The 21,118-nt window shown below is 46.5% G+C and overlaps 1 protein-coding gene across 1 annotated transcript in view; it reads right to left on the bottom strand.

Moving 5' to 3' along the window:
- Positions 1–15,101, bottom strand: part of TRAPPC6B (trafficking protein particle complex subunit 6B) — an 84,067-nt gene extending 68,966 nt beyond the window's left edge. Inside the window, exons 1-3 of the mRNA XM_063947642.1 lie at positions 14,831–15,101; positions 13,078–13,145; positions 11,389–11,506 (exon numbers count right to left, since the gene is read on the bottom strand). Coding sequence (XP_063803712.1) covers positions 11,389–11,506; positions 13,078–13,145; positions 14,831–14,926 — 282 coding nt within the window. The 5' untranslated portion in view covers positions 14,927–15,101. The remainder of the gene's footprint in view (positions 1–11,388; positions 11,507–13,077; positions 13,146–14,830) is intronic.
- Between the last annotated feature and the right edge of the window lie 6,017 nt (positions 15,102–21,118).

Below are 21,118 nucleotides of genomic sequence, written 5' to 3' on the forward strand. Positions count from 1 at the left end.
CACGGCAATCCTGCCGTAGAATACTCATGCTGGATAGTGAACCTGATCCAGTAAGAAATCGTCTGCTTAGAAGCAGGACACCCAATTTTCTTGGGATCATAAAGGACAAACAGAGAGTCCGATTTTCTGTGATGAGCAGTCCTCTTCACATAGATCTTTAAAGCCCTCACAACATCCAAGGACTTTTAATGCAATTGAGGAGTCAGTAGCCACTGGCACCACATTAGGTTGGTTAATATGAAAACCCAACACAACCTTTGGAAGAAACTGCTGATGCGTCCTGAGCTCAGCTCTATCTTCATGGAAGATTAAGTAGGGACTTTTACAGGACAAAGCCCCCAATTCCGACACATGCCGAGCAGTAGCTAAGGCCAACAAAGTAACAGCCTTCCACGTGAGAAACTTGACCTCAGCCTCCCGTAAGGGCCCAAACCAATCCGATTCCAGGAACTGCAACACCACGTTAAGATCCCAGGGTGCCGTCGGTGCCACAAAGGGAGGCTGGATATGCAGAACCCCTTTCAAAAAAGGTCTGAACCTCAGGGAGGGCAGCCAATTGTTTCTGAAAGAAAATGGATAAAGCAGCAATCTGGATCTTTATGGATCCCAAACGCAGGCCCATATCCACACCTGCTTGCAGGAAGAGGAGAAACCTACCAAGTTGAAACTCCACCACAGGAAACTTCTTGGATTCACACCAAGACACGTACTTTTTCCAAATGCGATGGTAATGTTTAGATGTAACTCCTTTCCTAGCCTGTATCAGGGTAGGAATAACCTTGTTCGGAATGCCCTTCCGAGTTAATATCTGGCGTTCAACCTTCATGCTGTCAAACGTAGCCTTGGTAAGTCTTGATAAGCGAACGGCCCCTGTTGTAGAAGATTCTCCCAAAGAGGGAGAGGCCTTGGATCTTCCAGCAGTAGATACAGCAGATCCGCGTACCAAGCCCTCCTTGGCCAGTCCAGAGTAATGAGGATCGCCTGAACTCTTGTTCTTTTTACAAGCTTTAGAATTCTTGGAATGAGTGGAAGTGGAGGGAACACATACACCGACTTGAACACCCACGGTGTTACCGGGGCATCCACCGCCACTGCTTGTGGGTCTCTCGACCTGGAACAGTACCTCCAAAGTTTTTTGTTGAGGCGCGAGGCCATCATGTCTATTTGAGGTACACCCCAACAACTGGTCACCTCCGAACACCTCCAGATGGAGGCCCCATACTCCTGGATGGAGATTGTGCCTGCTGAGGAAATCTGCTTCCCAGTTGTCCACTCCCGGAATGAAGATTGCTGACAGCGCCACTGCGTGCCTTTCTGCCCAGAGGAGGATTTTTGCACCTCTGCTCTTCGTTCCGCCCTGTCGCTTTATGTAGGCTACCGTCGTTACATTTTGCAACTGCAGTTGAATGGCCTGATCTTGCAGAAGTTGTGCTGCTTGTAGAAGAACGTTGTACACGGCTCTTAGCTCCAGGATGTTTATTGGAAGAAGGGATTCCCAACTTGACCACCTTCCTTGGAAGGTTTCCCTTGGGTGACTGCGGCCCAACCTCTGAGACTTGCATACGTGGTTAGAAGGATCCAGTTCTGAAACCCGAACCTGCGGCCCTCCAGAAGGCGAGGCAGTTGCAGCCACCAGAGGAGTGAAAACCTTGCTTTCGGCGACAGACGTATCCTCTGGTGCATGTGTAGGTGAGATCCTGACCACTTATCTAGGCGATCCAGTTGGAATGACAGAGCATGAAATATTCCATATTGTAGAGCCTCGTAAGAGGCAACCATCTTCCCCAGAAGGCGAATGCACTGATGAACCAATACCCGGGCTGGTGTCAGGACATCCCGACCATTGTTTGAATCACCAACGCTTTCTCCTCCGGTAGAAGCACCCTCTACACCTCCCAGGAATGACAATCTCCTTGTCGGCTCCAAATGTGACTTCGGAAGGTTCAGGATTCAACCGTGCTCCCTGAATAGATGAGTCGTGAGAGCAATGGACTGTAACAATTTCTCCCTGGACGATGCCTTTATCAGCAGGTCATCCAGATATGGAATTATGTTCACCCCCTGTCTGCGGAGGAGAACCTTCATCTCTGCCATCACCTTGGTGAACACCCTCGGGGCCGTGGAGAGGCCGAATGGCAGCGCCTGGAACTGATAGTGACAGTCCAACAGTGCAAATCTGAGATAAGCCTGGTGTGGCTGCCAAATCGGAATGTGGAGGTACGCATCCTTGATATCCAGGGATACCAGAAACTCTCCCTCCTCCAGACCAGAGATCACCATTTTGAATTTGAACTCCCTCAGATAAGGGTTTAACAATTTCAAAATTGGTCTGACCGAACCATCCGGCTCCGGTACCACGAAAAGGTTTGAATAATAACCCTTGGTTTGCATATGAGGTGGAACAGGGACAATGACCTGTGACTTTTCCAATTTTTGGATGGCTTCCTGTAGGATAGCCCTGTCTGCCAACAAAACTGGCAAGCCTGATTTGAAGAACTGGTGCGGCGGAAGTTTTTGAAACTCCAGTCTGTACCCCTGGGACACAATATTCTGTACCCAGGTATCCAGGCCGGACGAACCCAGACGTGGCTGAAACGTCTGAGCCTCACACCCACCAGCCCATTTTACAGGCTTCGCGGACCACCGTCATTCTGAGGATTTTGAGGAACCTGAAGCTGGTATCTGGTCCTGGGAGCCTGTGGGTGCAGGCTTTTTGGATTTTGCACGACCACCTCTAAAGAAGGTGGTAGGAGGCTTGGACTTTTTTGTCTTAGCGGTTCGAATGGACTGTGATGCAGATGAAGAAAAGGTTTTCTTCGTAGAAGGCGTAGCTGAGGGAAGAAAAGGTGACTTACCCGCGGTTGCCGTGGAAATCCACGCACCCAATGCTTCCCCAAATAGAGCCTGACCTGTGTAGGGTAGGTTCTCCACACTTCTCATGGATTCCGCGTCTGCCGACCATTGGCGTAGCCAGATGCGCCTGCAAGCAGAGACAGACAAGGAAGATACCCTTACAGTCAGCGTACCCAGGTCCTTCATGGATTCCACCATGAACCCCGCAGAATCCTGTATGTTACGTAAAAATAATTCAGTGTCACTTCTATCCATTGAATCCAAATCCTCTAGTAACGTGCCTGACCACTTTACTATAGCTTTAGAATTCCATGCACAGGCAATAGTGGGCCTCAACGTCACCCCTGAAGCGGTGTATATGGATTTGAGCATAGTGTCAATCTTACGATCAGCCGGTTCTTTTAACGTGGTAGATCCAGGGACAGGTAAAACCACCTTCTTTGACAGTCTGGAGACAGAGGCGTCAACTATGGGGGGGGGTTCCCATTTTTTCCTATCATCCTCAGGGAAAGGAAAGGCGACAAAAACCCTTTTGGGGATCTGGAATTTTTTCTCCGGGTTATCCCAGGATTTTTCAAATAAAGCATTTAATTCTTTAGACGCAGGGAAGGTTAGCGAGGCTTTCTTATTCTCAGTGAAGTAAGCCTCCTCAACATGCTCAGGTGTTGTGTCAGAAATGTTTAACACATCTCTAACAGCCTCAATCATGAGCTGCACCCCCTTATCCAGGGATGCCGCCCCCCTCAGCACATCCCCATCACGTCAGCCGTGTCAGAGTCGGTATCCGTGTCATATTGCATAATCTGGGCAAGTGCACGTTTTTGTGGGTATATGCTAGGGGATTTTGAAGGAATAGGGAATGAATCCGACCAAACTGCCATAGACTTCTTTAATTCCAGAGTTTCAGTCTCAGTATGAGCTACCCTAGTAGAGATCTGAGAGAACATTCCCTTAATAGAGGTCAACCACTCAGGCTCAGTAATAGGGATCTGAGACAAAACATTACATTCCTGTGTACATGGAATGGATCTCTCCTGAGAGAAAATGTCCTCTGCAGCATAAGACACGAGTCCCTAGACATGGCTATGTGAGAAACAAACACCCGCACACACACAGGAAAATGTTAGACACAGTTTGCCCCCAAAGCCTGCCACAGAGAAACACAGAGATTGTAGCCAACCCACACACAGCGCTTCCCTAGGTAGATATAATACAACTACCTGGTGCTGACTGTGTACCTTAATAGACTACACAGTATTTACACAGCCTCCCCCCCTTCTACAACCCCCTGGTACAGCACAGAGGGACAGCTTTCCCTGTCAGCGTCTCTGTACTGGATCTGCAGGCAGGAAAATGGCGCTGAACGCTTCTGGGTCCGCTCTGAGAAGCCCCGCCCCCTGAACATGGCGCTGCTTCCCGCTCTTCACTTCTTTATACTGGTCTGAGGAATGGTGCTGGCAGCGTTACCGAGATCCCTGACAGCCTTGGTGACCAGTGTAGGGTATAGGCGCTGACTAAGGGCGCCCCTCAAAGCGCCGCACTGTGTACCGCTGAGCCTCCGGAGCGCAGTTAGTACCCTGTTGCTGCCATCTTCATACCAGCTCCCCGCTTGCTAGGGGGGCTGGTGAGCGGTCGCCTGGGGCGGCTAACGATCATCACCCTTAGGAGCTCAGTGTCCTGTCAGCAGAGATAGTGGCTCGAACCCCTCAGGGCGGACACTACTCCCCTCCTAAGTCCCACGAAGCAGGGAGGCTCCCTGTGCCTAACTCTTAGAAAAAAATAAAACTAAAGAAGCTCTAGGAGCTCCCCTAGCTGTGACTGGCTCCTCCGGGCAAATTTTCTAAACTGAGTCTGGTAAGAGGGGCATAGAGGGAGGAGCCAGCCCACACTCTCAAACTCTTAAAGTGCCAGTGGCTTCTAGTGGACCCATCTATACCCCCATGGACCCCAGCATCCTCTAGGATGTAAGAGAAATAAACGTTATTGTAAGAACTTACCGTTGATAACAGTATTTCTATTAAGTCCACAGGTTAACAATGGGATATGATGGAGCGAAAGCGGATTGTCACCAACCGATCAAAAGCTTTCTGGCCTCCCAGGATGCAATGGGCCCGTCCATATATCCCCACCCACTGGCTCAGGAAAATCAGTTGTATTCCAAAGCACTAGGCAGTAGCATCATGTAGAGCACTAATCAGGCGAGAAGAACACACATGCACACCCTTTCATACAAGAAAGAAAAGGTTAGTGAGTAGAAAGATCCTCAAATCAGGTGCGTCAGGAAGGGATCCCTGTGGAACCTGTGGACTTAGGAGAAATACTGTTATCAATGGTAAGTTCTTACCATAACGTATATTTCTCCGGCAGGGTCACATGTTATCCACAGGATAACAATGGGACTTCCCAAAGCAATTTAGTGGTGGGGACGCTCCTGATTGGACAGGAGAACCTTACGCCCAAATTCAGCGTCATGAGAGGCAAAAGTATCCAAGGCATAATGTCTAATAAATGTGTTAATGGAAGACCATGTGGCTGCCTTACATATCTGTTCTGTTGAAACACCATGTTGTGCTGCCCATGAAGGACCTACCTTACGAGTAGAGTGAGCAGAGACATTAGCCGGAACAGGGAGATCAGCTTGAGACTATGCTTCTGAAATCGTCATTCGAAGCCATCTTGCCAGCGTCTGTTTAGTAGCAGGCCATCCTCTCTTGTGAAATCCGTAGAGAAAAAAGAGCGAATCTGTCTTTCTGATGGCAGTGGTACGATTCACGTAGATCCTTAACGCAAGGACCACGTACAGTGACGCATCTCCCGCAGAAAGTCCCGATACCTGAAAAGCCGGGACTACAATTTCTTCATTAAGGTGGAATTTAGACACCACCTTAGGAAGATACCCAGACCTAGTTCTGAGAACTGTTTTATCTGGATAAAAAAAAAACAGAAATGGGGAACGAAATGACAGCGCTCCTAAATCTGACACTCTTCTAGCTGATGCCATAGTCAGTAGAAAGAGCACTTTAGCTGTCAACCATTTAAGATCCACTTTAACAAGTGGTTCAAATGGGGCAACTTGAAGGGCTTTCAGGACTAAACATAAGTCCCACGGTACTGTAGGTGGAACAAAAGGAGGTTGAATGCGCAGCATTCCCTGGAAAAAGTATGCACATCCTGTAAATTGGCAATTTTCTTTTGGAACCATACAGTCAATGCCGATACTTGCACTCTCAAGGAAGCCACCTTGAAACCCTTATCCATTCCTGCCTTTTGGAACCATACAGTCAATGCCTAAAAGGGATGCCAAGACCCTGGAAACTCTGAAAGATTTCGGGTCCACACTTCTTTCAATGCACCAATGAATAGAGGCCTGCCATATTCGGTGATAAATACGAGCTGAGGAGGGTTTCCTTGCTCTGAGCATTGTTCGAATTACCTGTTGTGAGAATCCACTTGACTTCAGGATAGAGGTTTCAAGAGCCACGCCAAAGACAGTCGATCCAGATGTCTGTGATAACAAGGAGCCTGCATCAGTAGATATGGACGTTGAGGGAGCAGAAGTGGAGCCTCCATCGACATTCTCTGCAGGTCTGTGTACCAATGTCCTCCTGGCCAAGCGGGGGCAATTAGAATCACGGCACCCTTAGCTTGCTTTATTTTCCTCACCACCCTGGGTAATAGGGTGATCGGAGGAAACAGATAAGCCAGATGAAAGTCCCATCTCACCGACAAGGCGTCCACAAAGATCGCTCTGGGATCCTTTGTTTTTGACCCGTATGCGGGTACTTTAAAGTACAGACGGGACGCCATGAGATCTATCTCTGGCAACCCCCATTTGTCTACTAGGGTCTGAAAGACCTCCGGGTGTAGAGCCCATTTGCTTGCTTGAATGGTGTGTCGAATGAAAAAGTCCGCTTCCCAGTTTAGGACTCCCGGAACGAACACTGCAGACAAGGCTGGATGATGGCGTTCTGCCCATTTTAATATGTGACTTATCTCCTTCATTGCTTTTTGGCTGCGGGTTCCTCCCTGATGGTTGAGGTACGCTACTGCCGTCGCATTGTCTGAGCGGATCTGGACTGGTTTTCCCCAAAGAATGTCCTTTGCCTGAATCAGTGCCATGTATATGGCCCGAAGTTCTAACATGTTTATTGGCAGGCAACTTTCTTTTGATCCATTGTCCCTGGAACCATAATTTTACGGACACTGCTCCCCAGCCATGTAGACCTCCATCTGTTGTCAGGATCTCCCACTCTGATATCCAAACAGGTCTCCCCTTGTCTAGATGGGAGGTTTGTAGCCACCAGGCTAATTACTTTCTTACTTTTACTGAAAGTACCATAGTCTGTTTCTTTATTGTCTGATGTACTCCATTCCATTTGGAAAGAATCAGATGCTGCAGAAGTCTTGAGTGGAATTGTGCATACTCACCATGTCGAATGTTGACACCATCAAACCCATCACTCGCATTGCTGCGTGAATGGATACCGTTTGACTGTGTAACAAGTCCTGAATCTTTGACTGTACCTTGGATATCTTGTTTTGAGGTAAAAATACTCTCTGCAGACCTGAATCCAGTACAGCCCCCAAGTGAGTCATCCGTTGTGACGGAACCAGAGACAAATTTTCCCAGTTTATGAGCCATCCGTGCCTCTGCAGACATGTTACTGTCTGTTGGAGATGACACAGGAGAAATTCCTGTAACTGTGCCAGGATTAAAAGGTCGTTGAGGTAGGGAAAAATTCTTATCCCCTGTTTGCGGACATAAGCTGCCATAACCACCATAATCTTGGTAAATACTCTGGGGGCTGTGGCTAACCCAAAGGGTAAGGCCTGGAACTGAAAATGCTGCCGGAGGATAGCGAACCTGAGATAATACTGATGGGACAGCGCTATAGGAACATGTAGGTAAGTATCCTGAATATCCAGGGATACCATATAATCCCCTGGTTCCATGGCCAAAACTATGGAGCGTAACGTCTCCATGTGAAACCGCGGTACCCAAATGTATTTGTTTAGCATTTTGAGATTGAGAATGGGACGAAATTACCCATTTGGCTTCTGAACCAAAGATAGGTTGGAGTAAAAACCCTGTCCCCATTGTTCAGGGAGAACTGGAAAGACTACTCCTGACTGAAGCAATTTCTGAACTGCTTCTTGCAAAGCCCTGGCCTTCGTCTTTACCCGAGACGGGCTGGTGCAGAAGAACCTTTGAGTAGGATACTTCTTGAAGGGAAAAAACATAACCTAGGTACACCGCTTCTTGCACCGAGGCATCTGTTGTAGACTGCTGCCAGATCTGTGCAAACTGAAGAAGTTGGCCCCCTACCCTGGGGTCCCCCAGGTGGAGGCCCGCACCATCAGGCTGATGGCTTGTCTTCTGGTTTAGAAGCTGGCCCTCTGGTAGCCCAATGCTTTTTTTGACTTACCAGACTTATTGTATTGGGGCTGCTTGCGATCACTTTTTCCCTTTGCTTTTCCTTCAGACCGGAAAACTGGACCCTTAGGTTTGGAGTTATAGGTGGAAGGAAACTTGAAATATTTCCAGAAAAAGGCAAAAATTCCAAAACTTTCTTAGATTCTGATTCAGCTTTCCACGTCCGTCACCAAACTGCTTTGTGAGCAGCTATTGTTGAGGCTGATGCCCTAGAAGCAATAGTACCCATATCTAATGCTGCTTCTTCCAAGAATACTGCAGCCTGTTTAATCTGAGCTATATGGGATTTTTGCTCTCTAGAAGCTAATGAAAAATCCCCTTCCAAAGCCTCAGCCCAGGCTGCCACTGCCTTTGCCATCCAAGCTGAAGCCATCACTGGCCTTATGACTGCTCCAGACAGAGAAAATATGGTTTCTAGAAAACCATCCACTCTCCTATCTGTGACATCATTTAATGATGTTGACGGCAAAGGCAATATAGATTTTCGCACTAATCGAATCACATGCGTATCTACTTTAGGAGCCACCTCCCTTTTTAAACAATCCCCAGTTGGAAAAAAATAATTGGAATCCCATTTTTTGGGGATTCTATATTTTTTTTATTGGGTGTAGCCTAAGCCTCTTCCATGATTTCTGTCAGCTGATCTGACCCTGGAAACTCAGTCTTAACTGTTTTGGGACGTTTAAACACAGGTGCCTTGGTTTTTAACACAGGCTCTGCTAAATCTTCTAAGGATAGAATGACCTGCATTGCTCTAATTAATTCAGCTATATCCACTGAGCTGAGACCTTCTTCCTCCTCTTCGTATACCGAAGTAGAGTAAATAGAGCTTTCATCATCCGATGAATCGTCATGTGTAGCCTGTGAAGGTGAAGATTTACGTACCATCGGTTTATCAGCTTGTTTCATTTGAGAAGCTGCTGGGTGAAATGATATACTGTAGGTAGGGAGCTGCATGTATGGGTTAATAGTGTACCCCATTCCTGGTACTGAAGCTGTAGGAATTGTCCGTTCAGCTATACTGGACAAGGTCTGTGCAAACATAGCCCAAGGTGGATCCATCTGTACCTGACGCTGTACAGGAATTTGCCTTGTATTTTGCTGAAAAGCAAAACAATTTGCACATAAACCATCCTGAACCAGATCCTGAGAGGATAATACAGTTTTGCAAGACAAACATGATATGAGTGTTGGTATTACTGTAAGTGTACCTTCGTCCCCTCTGCCGCTTTTAGAAATGATAAATAATCAGCACTTTCACAGTGTACTACGCAATTTGTGACTGTAATCACTTTAAACCTTCTAAAGTGATCTCAATATGACCCTACCCATGCACCAGCATTGAGGATCAGAAAAAGCAACTGACAAACATATATTAAAGTCAGCAATCACACTAGCAGTCAGTCACATGTTATATATTAGTCATATGAGCATATTATCAACTACAAACATATTTTTAAGTATGTAGGAGAACATATTACTGAATCATGTTTAAACAGATCTAACGTATTCAGACGCAATGCGAAAGAAACCACAGTAAATGTATACAGACTCATATGCAATAGGCACTTATCTAACTATTCATACTGAAAAAAGTAGATAGAGATATAGTGCTGTATAGCCCGTACTCAGTAGAGTGGGATACAGGGAGACTCACCTCGCTTCCAGGATCAATCAATACGTTAGCGAACGCTGAGTGTATCCAGACGCTACTAGTGTACACTGCCACTCTATGAACCCATAGTGAACACAGACACTCAGTGAACACGGACGCACCAGTCACACTGCCGCCTATGCTGCGACTGGGTCCCCTTGTGGTAGCGCTTAGTGAACACAGACGCAGCGGTCACAAAACTGCATATGGTGCGACCGAGTCCCTTCGTAGTAGCGTCTGGGACGGAAGCGAGGAAACAGTTCCCATGGAGACTCGGCGGACACTGGTCATGAACTGGGGAGAGGGGCAACCAGGAGAGCGTCTGACTCCCCCTGCTGACATCAGCCCTAGGGATCGCGGCCTCATACTATTCCTGGTGCCTAAGATCCCTAAGGCCTAGCACTGGTACACCCGCAGTGGCAGCCGCGTTAGCTACTGTTTGGTAATCTCCTCCAAATACAGTGCGGCTGTGTCTGTATTCCATCTAAGCGGAACAGATGCCTTACCTTCTCTCCGTGCTCCGGCCAGCGCCTGGTAACGTCTGCTGGACCTACTAGTACATCCGACACAGACGCCTGCCGAAACAGCACCGTACTCGTGGGTAAGCGTTGTCGCGACCCGGCAGAGAGTTGTTGGAGCGACTCTCTCTAAGCGTATACGACGCTGTTTAGAAAGATCACTCATAAAACTAGTAAGACTATAAAAATAACATAAGAAAGCTTAGGGCTCCTGCCGCACCAAACAAAAAACTGATTTACCTGAGCCAGTGGGCAGGGATATATGGACAGGCCCGTTGCATCCTGGGAGGCCAGAAAGCTTTGATCGGCTGGTGCCAATCCGCTGTCGCTCCATCATATCCCACTGTTATCCTGTGGATAACCTGTGGACCCTGCCGGAGAAATACCTTTTCCTATCAATTAAATAGTTCAACACAGTTGACGCCAATCATATATTAAGAGGAAAGTCCAGGTAGAGAGCATTTTGTCACTCCTTGAATGGGTCATTTTGGGAGATATGCACAATATAATATACTGTACCACACACACACACACACACTTCCCCCGTGCCCCCCTGTCTTAAGTGCCCGGGGTCCCTCCATCACTGGACACCACATCATGGAGTGTAAGCATTAACACATACTGATTCAGACAGAACCATACTACTGAGACATGTCACTGCACTCCAGTATAGCCTCACCTGAGTATCAGATCCTCATGCTTCTGTACTGGTCATGCCTACACTAGACAAGTGCTGAACTGCAACTTTAACTATGCTTCAGAATTGCTACTTATAAACCCTGTTCTAAAGCTCTTGTTCTCCATTAGTGTTTGATATTGCTGCCTATTCACACCTAGCATGCAACGTGTACACTCACAAACTGAGCAAACAACCCTGGATGTCTATGGAAAAACACACAGAATGCTGGAGCATGCTTCTTATTCTTCACCTGGTGATTGGTCCGAAGGTTATCAATCTGTTTCTTGAACACTGTGGTCCAAAAATCTTTGCAGACAAACTTCATAATATCCAATTCATCTTTGAACCTGGCTGTGTCCTTGGTAAATCTGAGGGGATGAGGGGAAGGATTCAAATGACACTCAGAGCTGCACAGTGGGTTGATTAAAGCAAACTCATCACACAACAATGAATGTTCTGACAATGGTAAAAGAGCAATTTAAGTTTTTTGGGGGGTTCCCCCCTCCCCCCCATAAAAATATAACCAAGGGGTGGCCAAGGTTACTATAGACACATAAAACTGACAAACTACCAAATAACAACAACAATGATGCTATAATAATATTAAGGTAGTTAAATAAATATAAGATTACTCAATGATACTCAGGTCCAGTAATATATGCAATGTATTTTGCCAGTGGCTGATAGAACCTCTCACTCCAGCAGTCAATGGGCGGTATTCAAATCTTGCAGCTGCCCTCCCACCCCCATCGCGCCCGCCGGCAGTATTCAAATGTTACTGCCGATGTGCACGATATCAGCATTTCAGCTCGCCACCCCCTGGGGTGGTGAGCTAAAATGCACGAAAAGTGACCCGTTTGGACGCCCAAATGGGACTTTTCGCGATCGCGCCCATGACTTTAGTCGGGTTTAGCTGCTTTACGCGGCTAAACCAGTCTCTTATGGGCGCGATCAGCGCGATAACAGGGGGCCTTAGAATATCGCCCCGCGATCTCCCGTCACTTTAGATGGGAGATCAGGGGCAATAAAAGATTTGAATCCCACCCAATAAGTTAAAAGTACATCAATCATTTTCGTGGAGCTGCTGTTCACTAAACATGATCGATGCTCATATGGTGCACGTATTGTAGGGGAGCACCCAATGGGAATCTCTCCCATTCCTGAAGAATCAAATGACCCTGTGCTTGTGTCCTCTGCATGTCATCTCTAAAGCCATCTATAGTTCTTAATACAGTCTTGCTGTTCAGCTATAAACCCACATTAGACCTTCAGCACCGATAGCTGCAGCACGGGTGTGCTATGACTGGCCGGCTGTCGGGATCCCGGCGCCAAGATCCGGACCGCCGGAATGCCGGCAGCGGGGCAAGTGCAAAAGAACCCTTGCAGGCTCGTTGCGCTTGCCACACTGCGGGCACGGTTGCCGCTATTATAATCTTCCTCTAGGGGTGTTGTGGACACCCCAAGAGGGAGAATAATTGTCGGTATCCCGGCGCCGGTATGCTGAGCGCCGGGATCCCGACAGCCGGTAAATCGAGTGCCTCCCCTGCGGCACACCGGATCAGGGTACAGGTGCACCTCCATTTTTCTGTATGAGTAGAGTATATTTAATTTGCAACAGATTGCAAAAAAATATTGAGATCGGAGCTCTCTTTCCCAATAAGCTTAGTTATAATTAGCAGAAGTTGTTTATACAAACTACGCTCAAAGACAATGGAGGCAGCAATTTAATTTTCCATGGAGAGAATTCAATCCAAAGCGATGTGCTGCAGAAGAATGCTGCGATGCTCGGCGGCACACATGTAAGCCAATTACGGTAACCATGGTGCTGCAAGTTCCCATGTGCACCTCTGTGGGGGATGGCACATCGCATTAAATTGAATCACCCCCCCTATGAGTCATTAATTGAGCTCAAAGCCTATCTTTCAAAACCACTACTTACCGTTCTATTAATCCTTGTCCTACTCGAAAACCCATGTTCTCCAACTTAGTAATACACCTTCCATTTTCCTAGAACAAAAATGTGTCAAAACATTTTCTCCACCGAAAACACAAGATCAAGTAGCCAAAACCTGCGAGACTTGCAAAGGAAGTAGAGAATAAATAAAAAGCAAATTCACACTATACACCAGTGACGTGCGATGTGAACAGCTGGGGAGGCACACAAGGGGACGCTTCTGAATGCTGGGAGCCTGTCTCAGGCCCACTACACTAAGCTTCAGTGTCCATTGAGTCTCCTACCTGCATCCCTGTGCCTTCTCTTGCTGCTGCTGACAGAGCTCCAACTACAGTGCACTTCCTGGTCACATGACACATCCAAGTGTCCATCAGTATACAAGGCCTGCCCCCACACTGTAGCGTTACTGCCCGTGGTGTGGACCTGTCACCAGCTCTGCAAAGCAGTGTCTGACTATAGAACCGAGGCAGAGCTGTTGCTGCCTAATTTCTCCTCTCCCTGCAGCTCCAGGGATCTCCACAAAACTGGTGAGTGTTTGCTATAAAAAGCATTACTGCATGACCACTTTCCCGTTATACACTATAGGGGTATATTTACTAAGGGGGACATTTACTAAGCAGTGATAAGAGCAGAGAAGTGAGCCAGTGGAGAAGTTGCCCCCATCAACCAATCAGCAATTCTGTATCATTTTATAGTATGCAAATTATAGATGTTACTTCAGTGCTGATTGGTTGCCATGGGCACTTCTCCGTTCTTATCACTGCTTAGTAAATGTCCCCCTTTATCTCCATGCACTTTTTCTCCATCCAAGACTATGGGGAACATTTACTAAGCAGTGATAAGAGCGGAGAAGTGAGCCAGTGCCCATGGCAACCAATCAGCACGAAAGTAATATCTATAATTTGCATACTATAAAACTATACAGAGCTGCTGATTGGTTGATGGGGCAACTTCTCCACTGGCTCACTTCTCCGCTCTTATCACTGCTTAGTAAATGTCCCCTTAAGTACCAGCTAATCAACTCCTGTCATTTTTCAAACCCAGCCTGTGACATGACAGGAGGTGATTGGCTGGTACTTTATCTCCATCCAAAACTTAGTAAATAGACCCCTAAATATGCTACAACGTTTCTATTCATATAGTAGTAAGCAGCCAGTCAGTGGTTTAAAGAGCATCCATTAGAAGACAACTATATGAGTAACATCCATTACAAGACAAATAAATGGGTAACATTATCCTGTAGGGTTTCCCTGCCCTACAGAAATAGACTGTGGTGCATTAGAACCCATGGTGTAACAGGGGGAAAGAGGAAGGTGTGTGGTAAGATAACTATTGTAGGGTTACCATTGCACTAAAGGATGTGAATGCATCACAAAAAAACACAAACAACAAAGTTATAAAAAAGTTGGATATTGGTATATTTTTAGAAAACATGTTAAAAGGTTCATAAAATAAAACCGCTGCATCTACACAACTGTAATATAAAAACGCTTTTAAAAACAAAATTGTGCGAATATAGTTCCATTACAACACACATTTTATATATATATATATATATATATATATATATATATATATAAATAAAATGTGTGTTGTAATGGAACTATATATATTATATATATATTATAGGTAATAATCTTCAGCATACAGTAGCTGCATAAAACCCACGCACAGACTAGAAACACAGAGTGAGGGTGGAATCCTCTCCTGGTGCTGAGACAGCAGAGCTGACACTCACCACATCCCCTTGCTCCGGTGACTTGTACACACAGGAGACGATCTCATTGTGCAGGAGCATGAACAGAGCTTCATCAGCCATGTCCTGCTTGTTCATGTCTGTGGCCGAAACAAGGCACACTGACCTGCCCGGGGCCCTGTGTGACTATCTGCAGTACTGCTGCCCAGAAGCAAAGCAAAGATCATCCGGGTACCTCAGACGGCGACTGGGTCGGACTGGCTCCGCTGCCCACAACCACGATGAATCCTGCTGGACGTAGACCACTTTCACAGCCGTCACTTCCGCTTCCGGATGGGTAGAGCAGCTGGAATAACGGTTCCTATGGGAACGGAAATGCCAAACTGTCAGTCACGTTACCTTTCTGTTAATGCTCTGGCCATAATGTTGTATCTCTGCCATATATCATGGCACATTTTGCTGCCCTACTGCAGTAATGATATAAATAACGTGTGTATTACACAAAACGTGCTTGTTATGAAACTGTGATTCATTTTTTCATAGCTGGGAGACAGTGGCGTAAGTTCGCCCCAGTCGCCCGGAGGCATGATAAATGTTGGTGCCCCCCCTACATACTGTATACACACACACACACCCTTCATATGTAGATATCCGGCACTCATGTTCAACAGTAGTAGCGTGCTCAGGTTCCTTTCCCAATAGTAATATAGATACACATACAAAGTGGATGGCACTCCAAGTCAGTCATCACAATAAAATAGACACCAGCATACCTTTATAGCACACCTACAGTGCTCCCTCACCCACCAGCGTGTCACAATGTAGATGCTTTGGCGCAGTGGTGTGCCGATATACAGTATATATATAAAAAAAACACAAATGCCTCTTTCACTTAAACACCCACACAAACGCCTCTTTCACTTAAACACACACACGCCTCTCACTTACACTCACGCCTCTTACTTACACATACCTCCTTAGTTTAAACACACATATGCCTCCTTCGCTTAAACACACACACCTCCTTCGATTAAACACACACACTCCTCACTTACACACACGCCTCTCACACACGTCTCTCACTTACACACACGCCTCCCACTTACACATGCTTCCTTCACTTAAACTCACACACACACCTCCTTCATTTAAACTCACATACACACACTTCCTTAACTTAAACTCACAAACATGCCTCTTTACTTACACACACACACACACACACACACACACACACACACAAATGCCTCTTTCACTTACACACACACACACACACACACACACACACATATGCCTCTTTCACTTAAACACACATATGCCTCTCTCACACATACACACACTCACACATGCCTCTTTCACTTAAAAACACACACACACGCACAAACAAAAACAAACACATGCTTCCTTCACTTACACACACACACACACACACACACACACACACACACACACACACACACACACATCTCACTTAAACATGCACACATAAAACACAGTGCTGCCAACATTTATTAAAGACCCCCCAGCAACCCTCCCCTTTCCAACTACACACACCCCCACAGTGCAGCTTGAGGCAAGTGCTGCCAGTGCCTACCTGCTGCTATCAGCCCAACGGAGGAACAGAGAGCTTCACTCGGCCAGCTCATCTGGAAGGGCCTGGCAGGAGCTGCGTTCTGGAGCTCCCCCTAGCTGTAGCCACAGCCAGCTCTCTGTATATACTAGAGATGAGCGGGTTCGGTTCCTCGGAAACCGAACCCCCCCGAACTTCACCCATTTTACACGGGTCCGAGGCATACTCGGATTCTCCCGTATGGCTCGGTTAACCCAAGCGCGCCCGAACGTCATCATCCCGCTGTCGGATTCTCGCGAGATTCGGATTCTATATAAGGAGCCGCGCGTCGCCGCCATTTTTCACTCGTGCATTGGAAATGATAGTGAAAGGACGTGGCTGGCGTCCTCTCACTTTGTTTCAGGGGGCTGCATATCTTTATTTTGGGGACCAGCAGTATTATAGGAGGAGTACAGTGCAGAGTTTTGCTGACCAGTGACCACCAGTATTATACGTTGTCTGCCTGAAAAACGCTCCATATCTGTGCTCAGTGTGCTGCATATATCTGTGCTCACACTGCTTTATTGTGGGGACTGGGGACCAGCAGTATATTATATAGGAGGAGTACAGTGCAGAGTTTTGCTGACCAGTGACCACCAGTATACGTTGTCTGCCTGAAAAACGCTCCATATCTGTGCTCAGTGTGCTGCATATATCTGTGCTCACACTGCTTTATTGTGGGGACTGGGGACCACCAGTATATTATATAGGAGGAGTACAGTGCAGAGTTTTGCTGACCAGTGACCACCAGTATTATACGTTGTCTGCCTGAAAAACGCTCCATATCTGTGCTCAGTGTGCTGCATATATCTGTGCTCACACTGCTTTATTGTGGGTTCTGGGGACCACCAGTATATTATATAGGAGGAGTACAGTGCAGAGTTTTGCTGACCAGTGACCACCAGTATTATACGTTGTCTGCCTGAAAAACGCTCCATATCTGTGCTCAGTGTGCTGCATATATCTGCGCTCACACTGCTTTATTGTGGGTACTGGGGACCACCAGTATATTATATAGGAGGAGTACAGTGCAGAGTTTTGCTGACCAGTGACCACCAGTATTATACGTTGTCTGCCTGAAAAACGCTTCATATCTGTGCTCAGTGTGCTGCATATATCTGTGCTCACACTGCTTTATTGTGGGTACTGGGGACCACCAGTATATTATATAGGAGGAGTACAGTGCAGAGTTTTGCTGACCAGTGACCACCAGTATTATACGTTCTCTGCCTGAAAAACGCTCCATATCTGTGCATAATATTGCTGACCACCAGTATATAATATATAGCAGTACGGTACAGTAGGCCACTGCTGTACCTACCTCTGTGTCGTCAAGTATACTATCCATCCATACCTGTGGTGCATTTCAGTTTTGCACAGTTTGCTGACCACCAGTATATAATATATAGCAGTACGGTACAGTAGGCCACTGCTCTACCTACCCCTGTGTCGTCAAGTATACTATCCATCCATACCTGTGGTGCATTTCAGTTGTGCGCAGTATATATAGTAGAAGGCCATTGCTATTGATACTGGCATATAATTCCACACATTAAAAAATGGAGAACAAAAATGTGAAAGGTAAAATAGGGAAAGATCAAGATCCACTTCCACCTCGTGCTGAAGCTGCTGCCACTAGTCATGGCCGAGACGATGAAATGCCATCAACGTCATCTGCCAAGGCCGATGCCCAATGTCATAGTAGAGAGCATGTAAAATCCAAAACACAAAAGTTCAGTAAAATGACCCAAAAATCAAAATTAAAAGCATCTGAGGAGAAGTGTAAACTTGCCAATATGCCATTTACGACACGGAGTGGCAAGGAAAGGCTGAGGCCCTGGCCTATGTTCATGGCTAGTGGTTCAGCTTCACATGAGGATGGAAGCACTCATCCTCTCGCTAGAAAACTGCAGTGCCACTCCTAGATGGGCCAGGTGTTTGTGTCGGCCACTTGGGTCGCTTAGCTTAGTCACACAGCTACCTCATTGCGCCTCTTTTTTTCTTTGCATCATGTGCTGTTTGGGGACTATTTTTTTGAAGTGCCATCCTGCCCGACACTGCAGTGCCACTCCTAGATGGGCCAGGTGTTTGTGTCGGCCACTTGTGTCGCTTAGCTTAGCCATCCAGCGACCTTGGTGCACCTCTTTTTTTCTTTGCATCATGTGCTGTTTGGGGACTATTTTTTTTAAGTGCCATCCTGCCTGACACTGCAGTGCCACTCCTAGATGGGCCAGGTGTTTGTGTCGGCCACTTGGGTCACTTAGCTTAGTCACACAGCTACCTCATTGTGCCTCTTTTTTTCTTTGCATCATGTGCTGTTTGGGGACTATTTTTTTGAAGTGCCATCCTGCCTGACACTGCAGTGCCACTCCTAGATGGGCCAGGTGTTTGTGTCGGCCACTTGGGTCACTTAGCTTAGTCACACAGCTACCTCATTGTGCCTCTTTTTTTCTTTGCATCATGTGCTGTTTGGGGACTATTTTTTTGAAGTGCCATCCTGCCTGACACTGCAGTGCCACTCCTAGATGGGCCATGTGTTTGTGTCGGCCACTTGTGTCACTTAGCTTAGCCATCCAGCGACCTTGGTACACCTCTTTTTTTCTTTGCATCATGTGCTGTTTGGTGACTATTTTTTTGAAGTGTCATCCTGTCTGACACTGCAGTGCCACTCCTAGATGGGCCAGGTGTTTGTGTCGGCCACTTGGGTCGCTTAGCTTAGTCACACAGCTACCTCATTGCGCCTCTTTTTTTCTTTGCATCATGTGCTGTTTGCGGACTATTTTTTTGAAGTGCCATCCTGCCTGACACTGCAGTGCCACTCCTAGATGGGCCAGGTGTTTGTGTCGGCCACTTGTGTCGCTTAGCTTAGCCATCCAGCGACCTTGGTGCACCTCTTTTTTTCTTTGCATCATGTGTTGTTTGGGGACTATTTTTTTTAAGTGCCATCCTGTCTGACACTGCAGTGCCACTCCTAGATGGGCCAGGTGTTTGTGTCGGCCACTTGGGTCGCTTAGCTTAGTCATCCAGCGACCTCAGTGCAAATTTTAGGACTAAAAATAATATTGTGAGGTGTGAGGTGTTCAGAATAGACTGAAAATGAGTGGAAATTATGGTTATTGAGGTTAATAATACTATGGGATCAAAATGACCCCCAAATTCTATGATTTAAGCTGTTTTTTAGGGGTTTTTGTAAAAAAACACCTGAATCCAAAACACACCCGAATCCGACAAAAAAATTTCAGGGAGGTTTTGCCAAAACGCGTCCGAATCCAAAACACGGCCGCGGAGCCGAATCCAAAACCAAAACACAAAACCCGAAAAATTTCTGGTGCACATCACTAGTATATACTAGGAGGCAGCTTCCGTGTCACTGACACGAAAGCTCCTCGCAGAGAACGAACTTCAGGGTCAGGCAGCTGGAGACAATGGAGGAGATGTGCCCCCTTGAGGTCAGGAGCCCGGCGGCAGCCGACTCCACTGCCTCCCAGAGTTCCGCCCCTGCTGGGAGATCATTTGTCTCATCTGTAGTCTGTGCAATGCTGATCTTATAGGGAACTGCTTTAATGGCTGCACAGGACTAGAGAACACTAAAACATCTGTAAAATATAATTAAATAATGTAAATGCGCAAAAAATAAACTGGTCACCGTTTGTTACTAGCTATAATTTCACTTCAAATGCCCAGATTGTTATTGTAAGTTCCATTTGTGTATGAGAATGCTTCATCATAGGTAAAATTGAGATGAATTTTTAGCTTCCGGATTCTTTGAATTGTACTCTTGCGCAGAACATTACACTCATATTATACCAGATACAGAGTATAGAAGCATGTCAACTCACCTGCAATGGTTTTCATCGTCTCAGTAAAAAGTCAAATAAAAAAGAAAAATAATATCTTCCTGATTCCATCCAAGTAGTTTGCGGTCTTGAGCAATCCAAAATGCAAAAAATATATACATTAAAAAATATTGAACAGCCTTAATAAACCACGAATATCAGGAACCTGAGATATACTATAACAGTGGCATTCGTCAAAGGAGTGGGGCCATGATGAATTGAATTGTATTACCATGCCTTCTGCAGTTGCCTCTTGGATCTCCAGTCTGGGAGTTGAGACACTGGAGGTGGAGTGTATCTTGTGTGTTTTCACACTGTGTATGCTCCGGACCTGAGTGTACTATCTATCTATCTATCTATCTATCTATCTATCTATCTATCTATCTATCTATCTATCTATCTATCTATCTATCTATCTATAGATTCGGCAGCGTGGCCCTTGCTGGCAATAGCACCAGTTGGACATGCATGCAATGCTGACAGGCAATGTCGCTGACAACGCACAGGAGCGCGCATCATCAGGGACATAGGGGGTCATTCCGATCCGTTTGCACGCTGCAGCAACTGATTTAAAGAAGAAAACAATCGCTACCGCGATCACACCGTGATTGACAGGAGGAAGGCATTCTGAGGCGTCAACTGACCGTTTTCGGGGAGTGGAGATCCGAACGCAGGCGTGTCGAGGCGTTTGGTGGGCGGATGTCTGACGTCAATTCCGGGACCTGAGACACTGAAGTCATCGCAGTGGTTAAGTAAGTTCAGACCTACTTAGGAACTACGCAATATGTTTTTGCATAGCTCGGCTGCACAAGCGATCGCAGCCTTGCTATGCAAAAATAACTCCCCCATAGGCGGCGTCTAGTTGATCGCACGGGCTGCAAAAAG

The sequence above is a fragment of the Pseudophryne corroboree genome, chromosome 12, assembly GCF_028390025.1.
Source record: "Pseudophryne corroboree isolate aPseCor3 chromosome 12, aPseCor3.hap2, whole genome shotgun sequence".
NCBI classification, from domain to species: Eukaryota; Metazoa; Chordata; class Amphibia; order Anura; family Myobatrachidae; genus Pseudophryne; species Pseudophryne corroboree.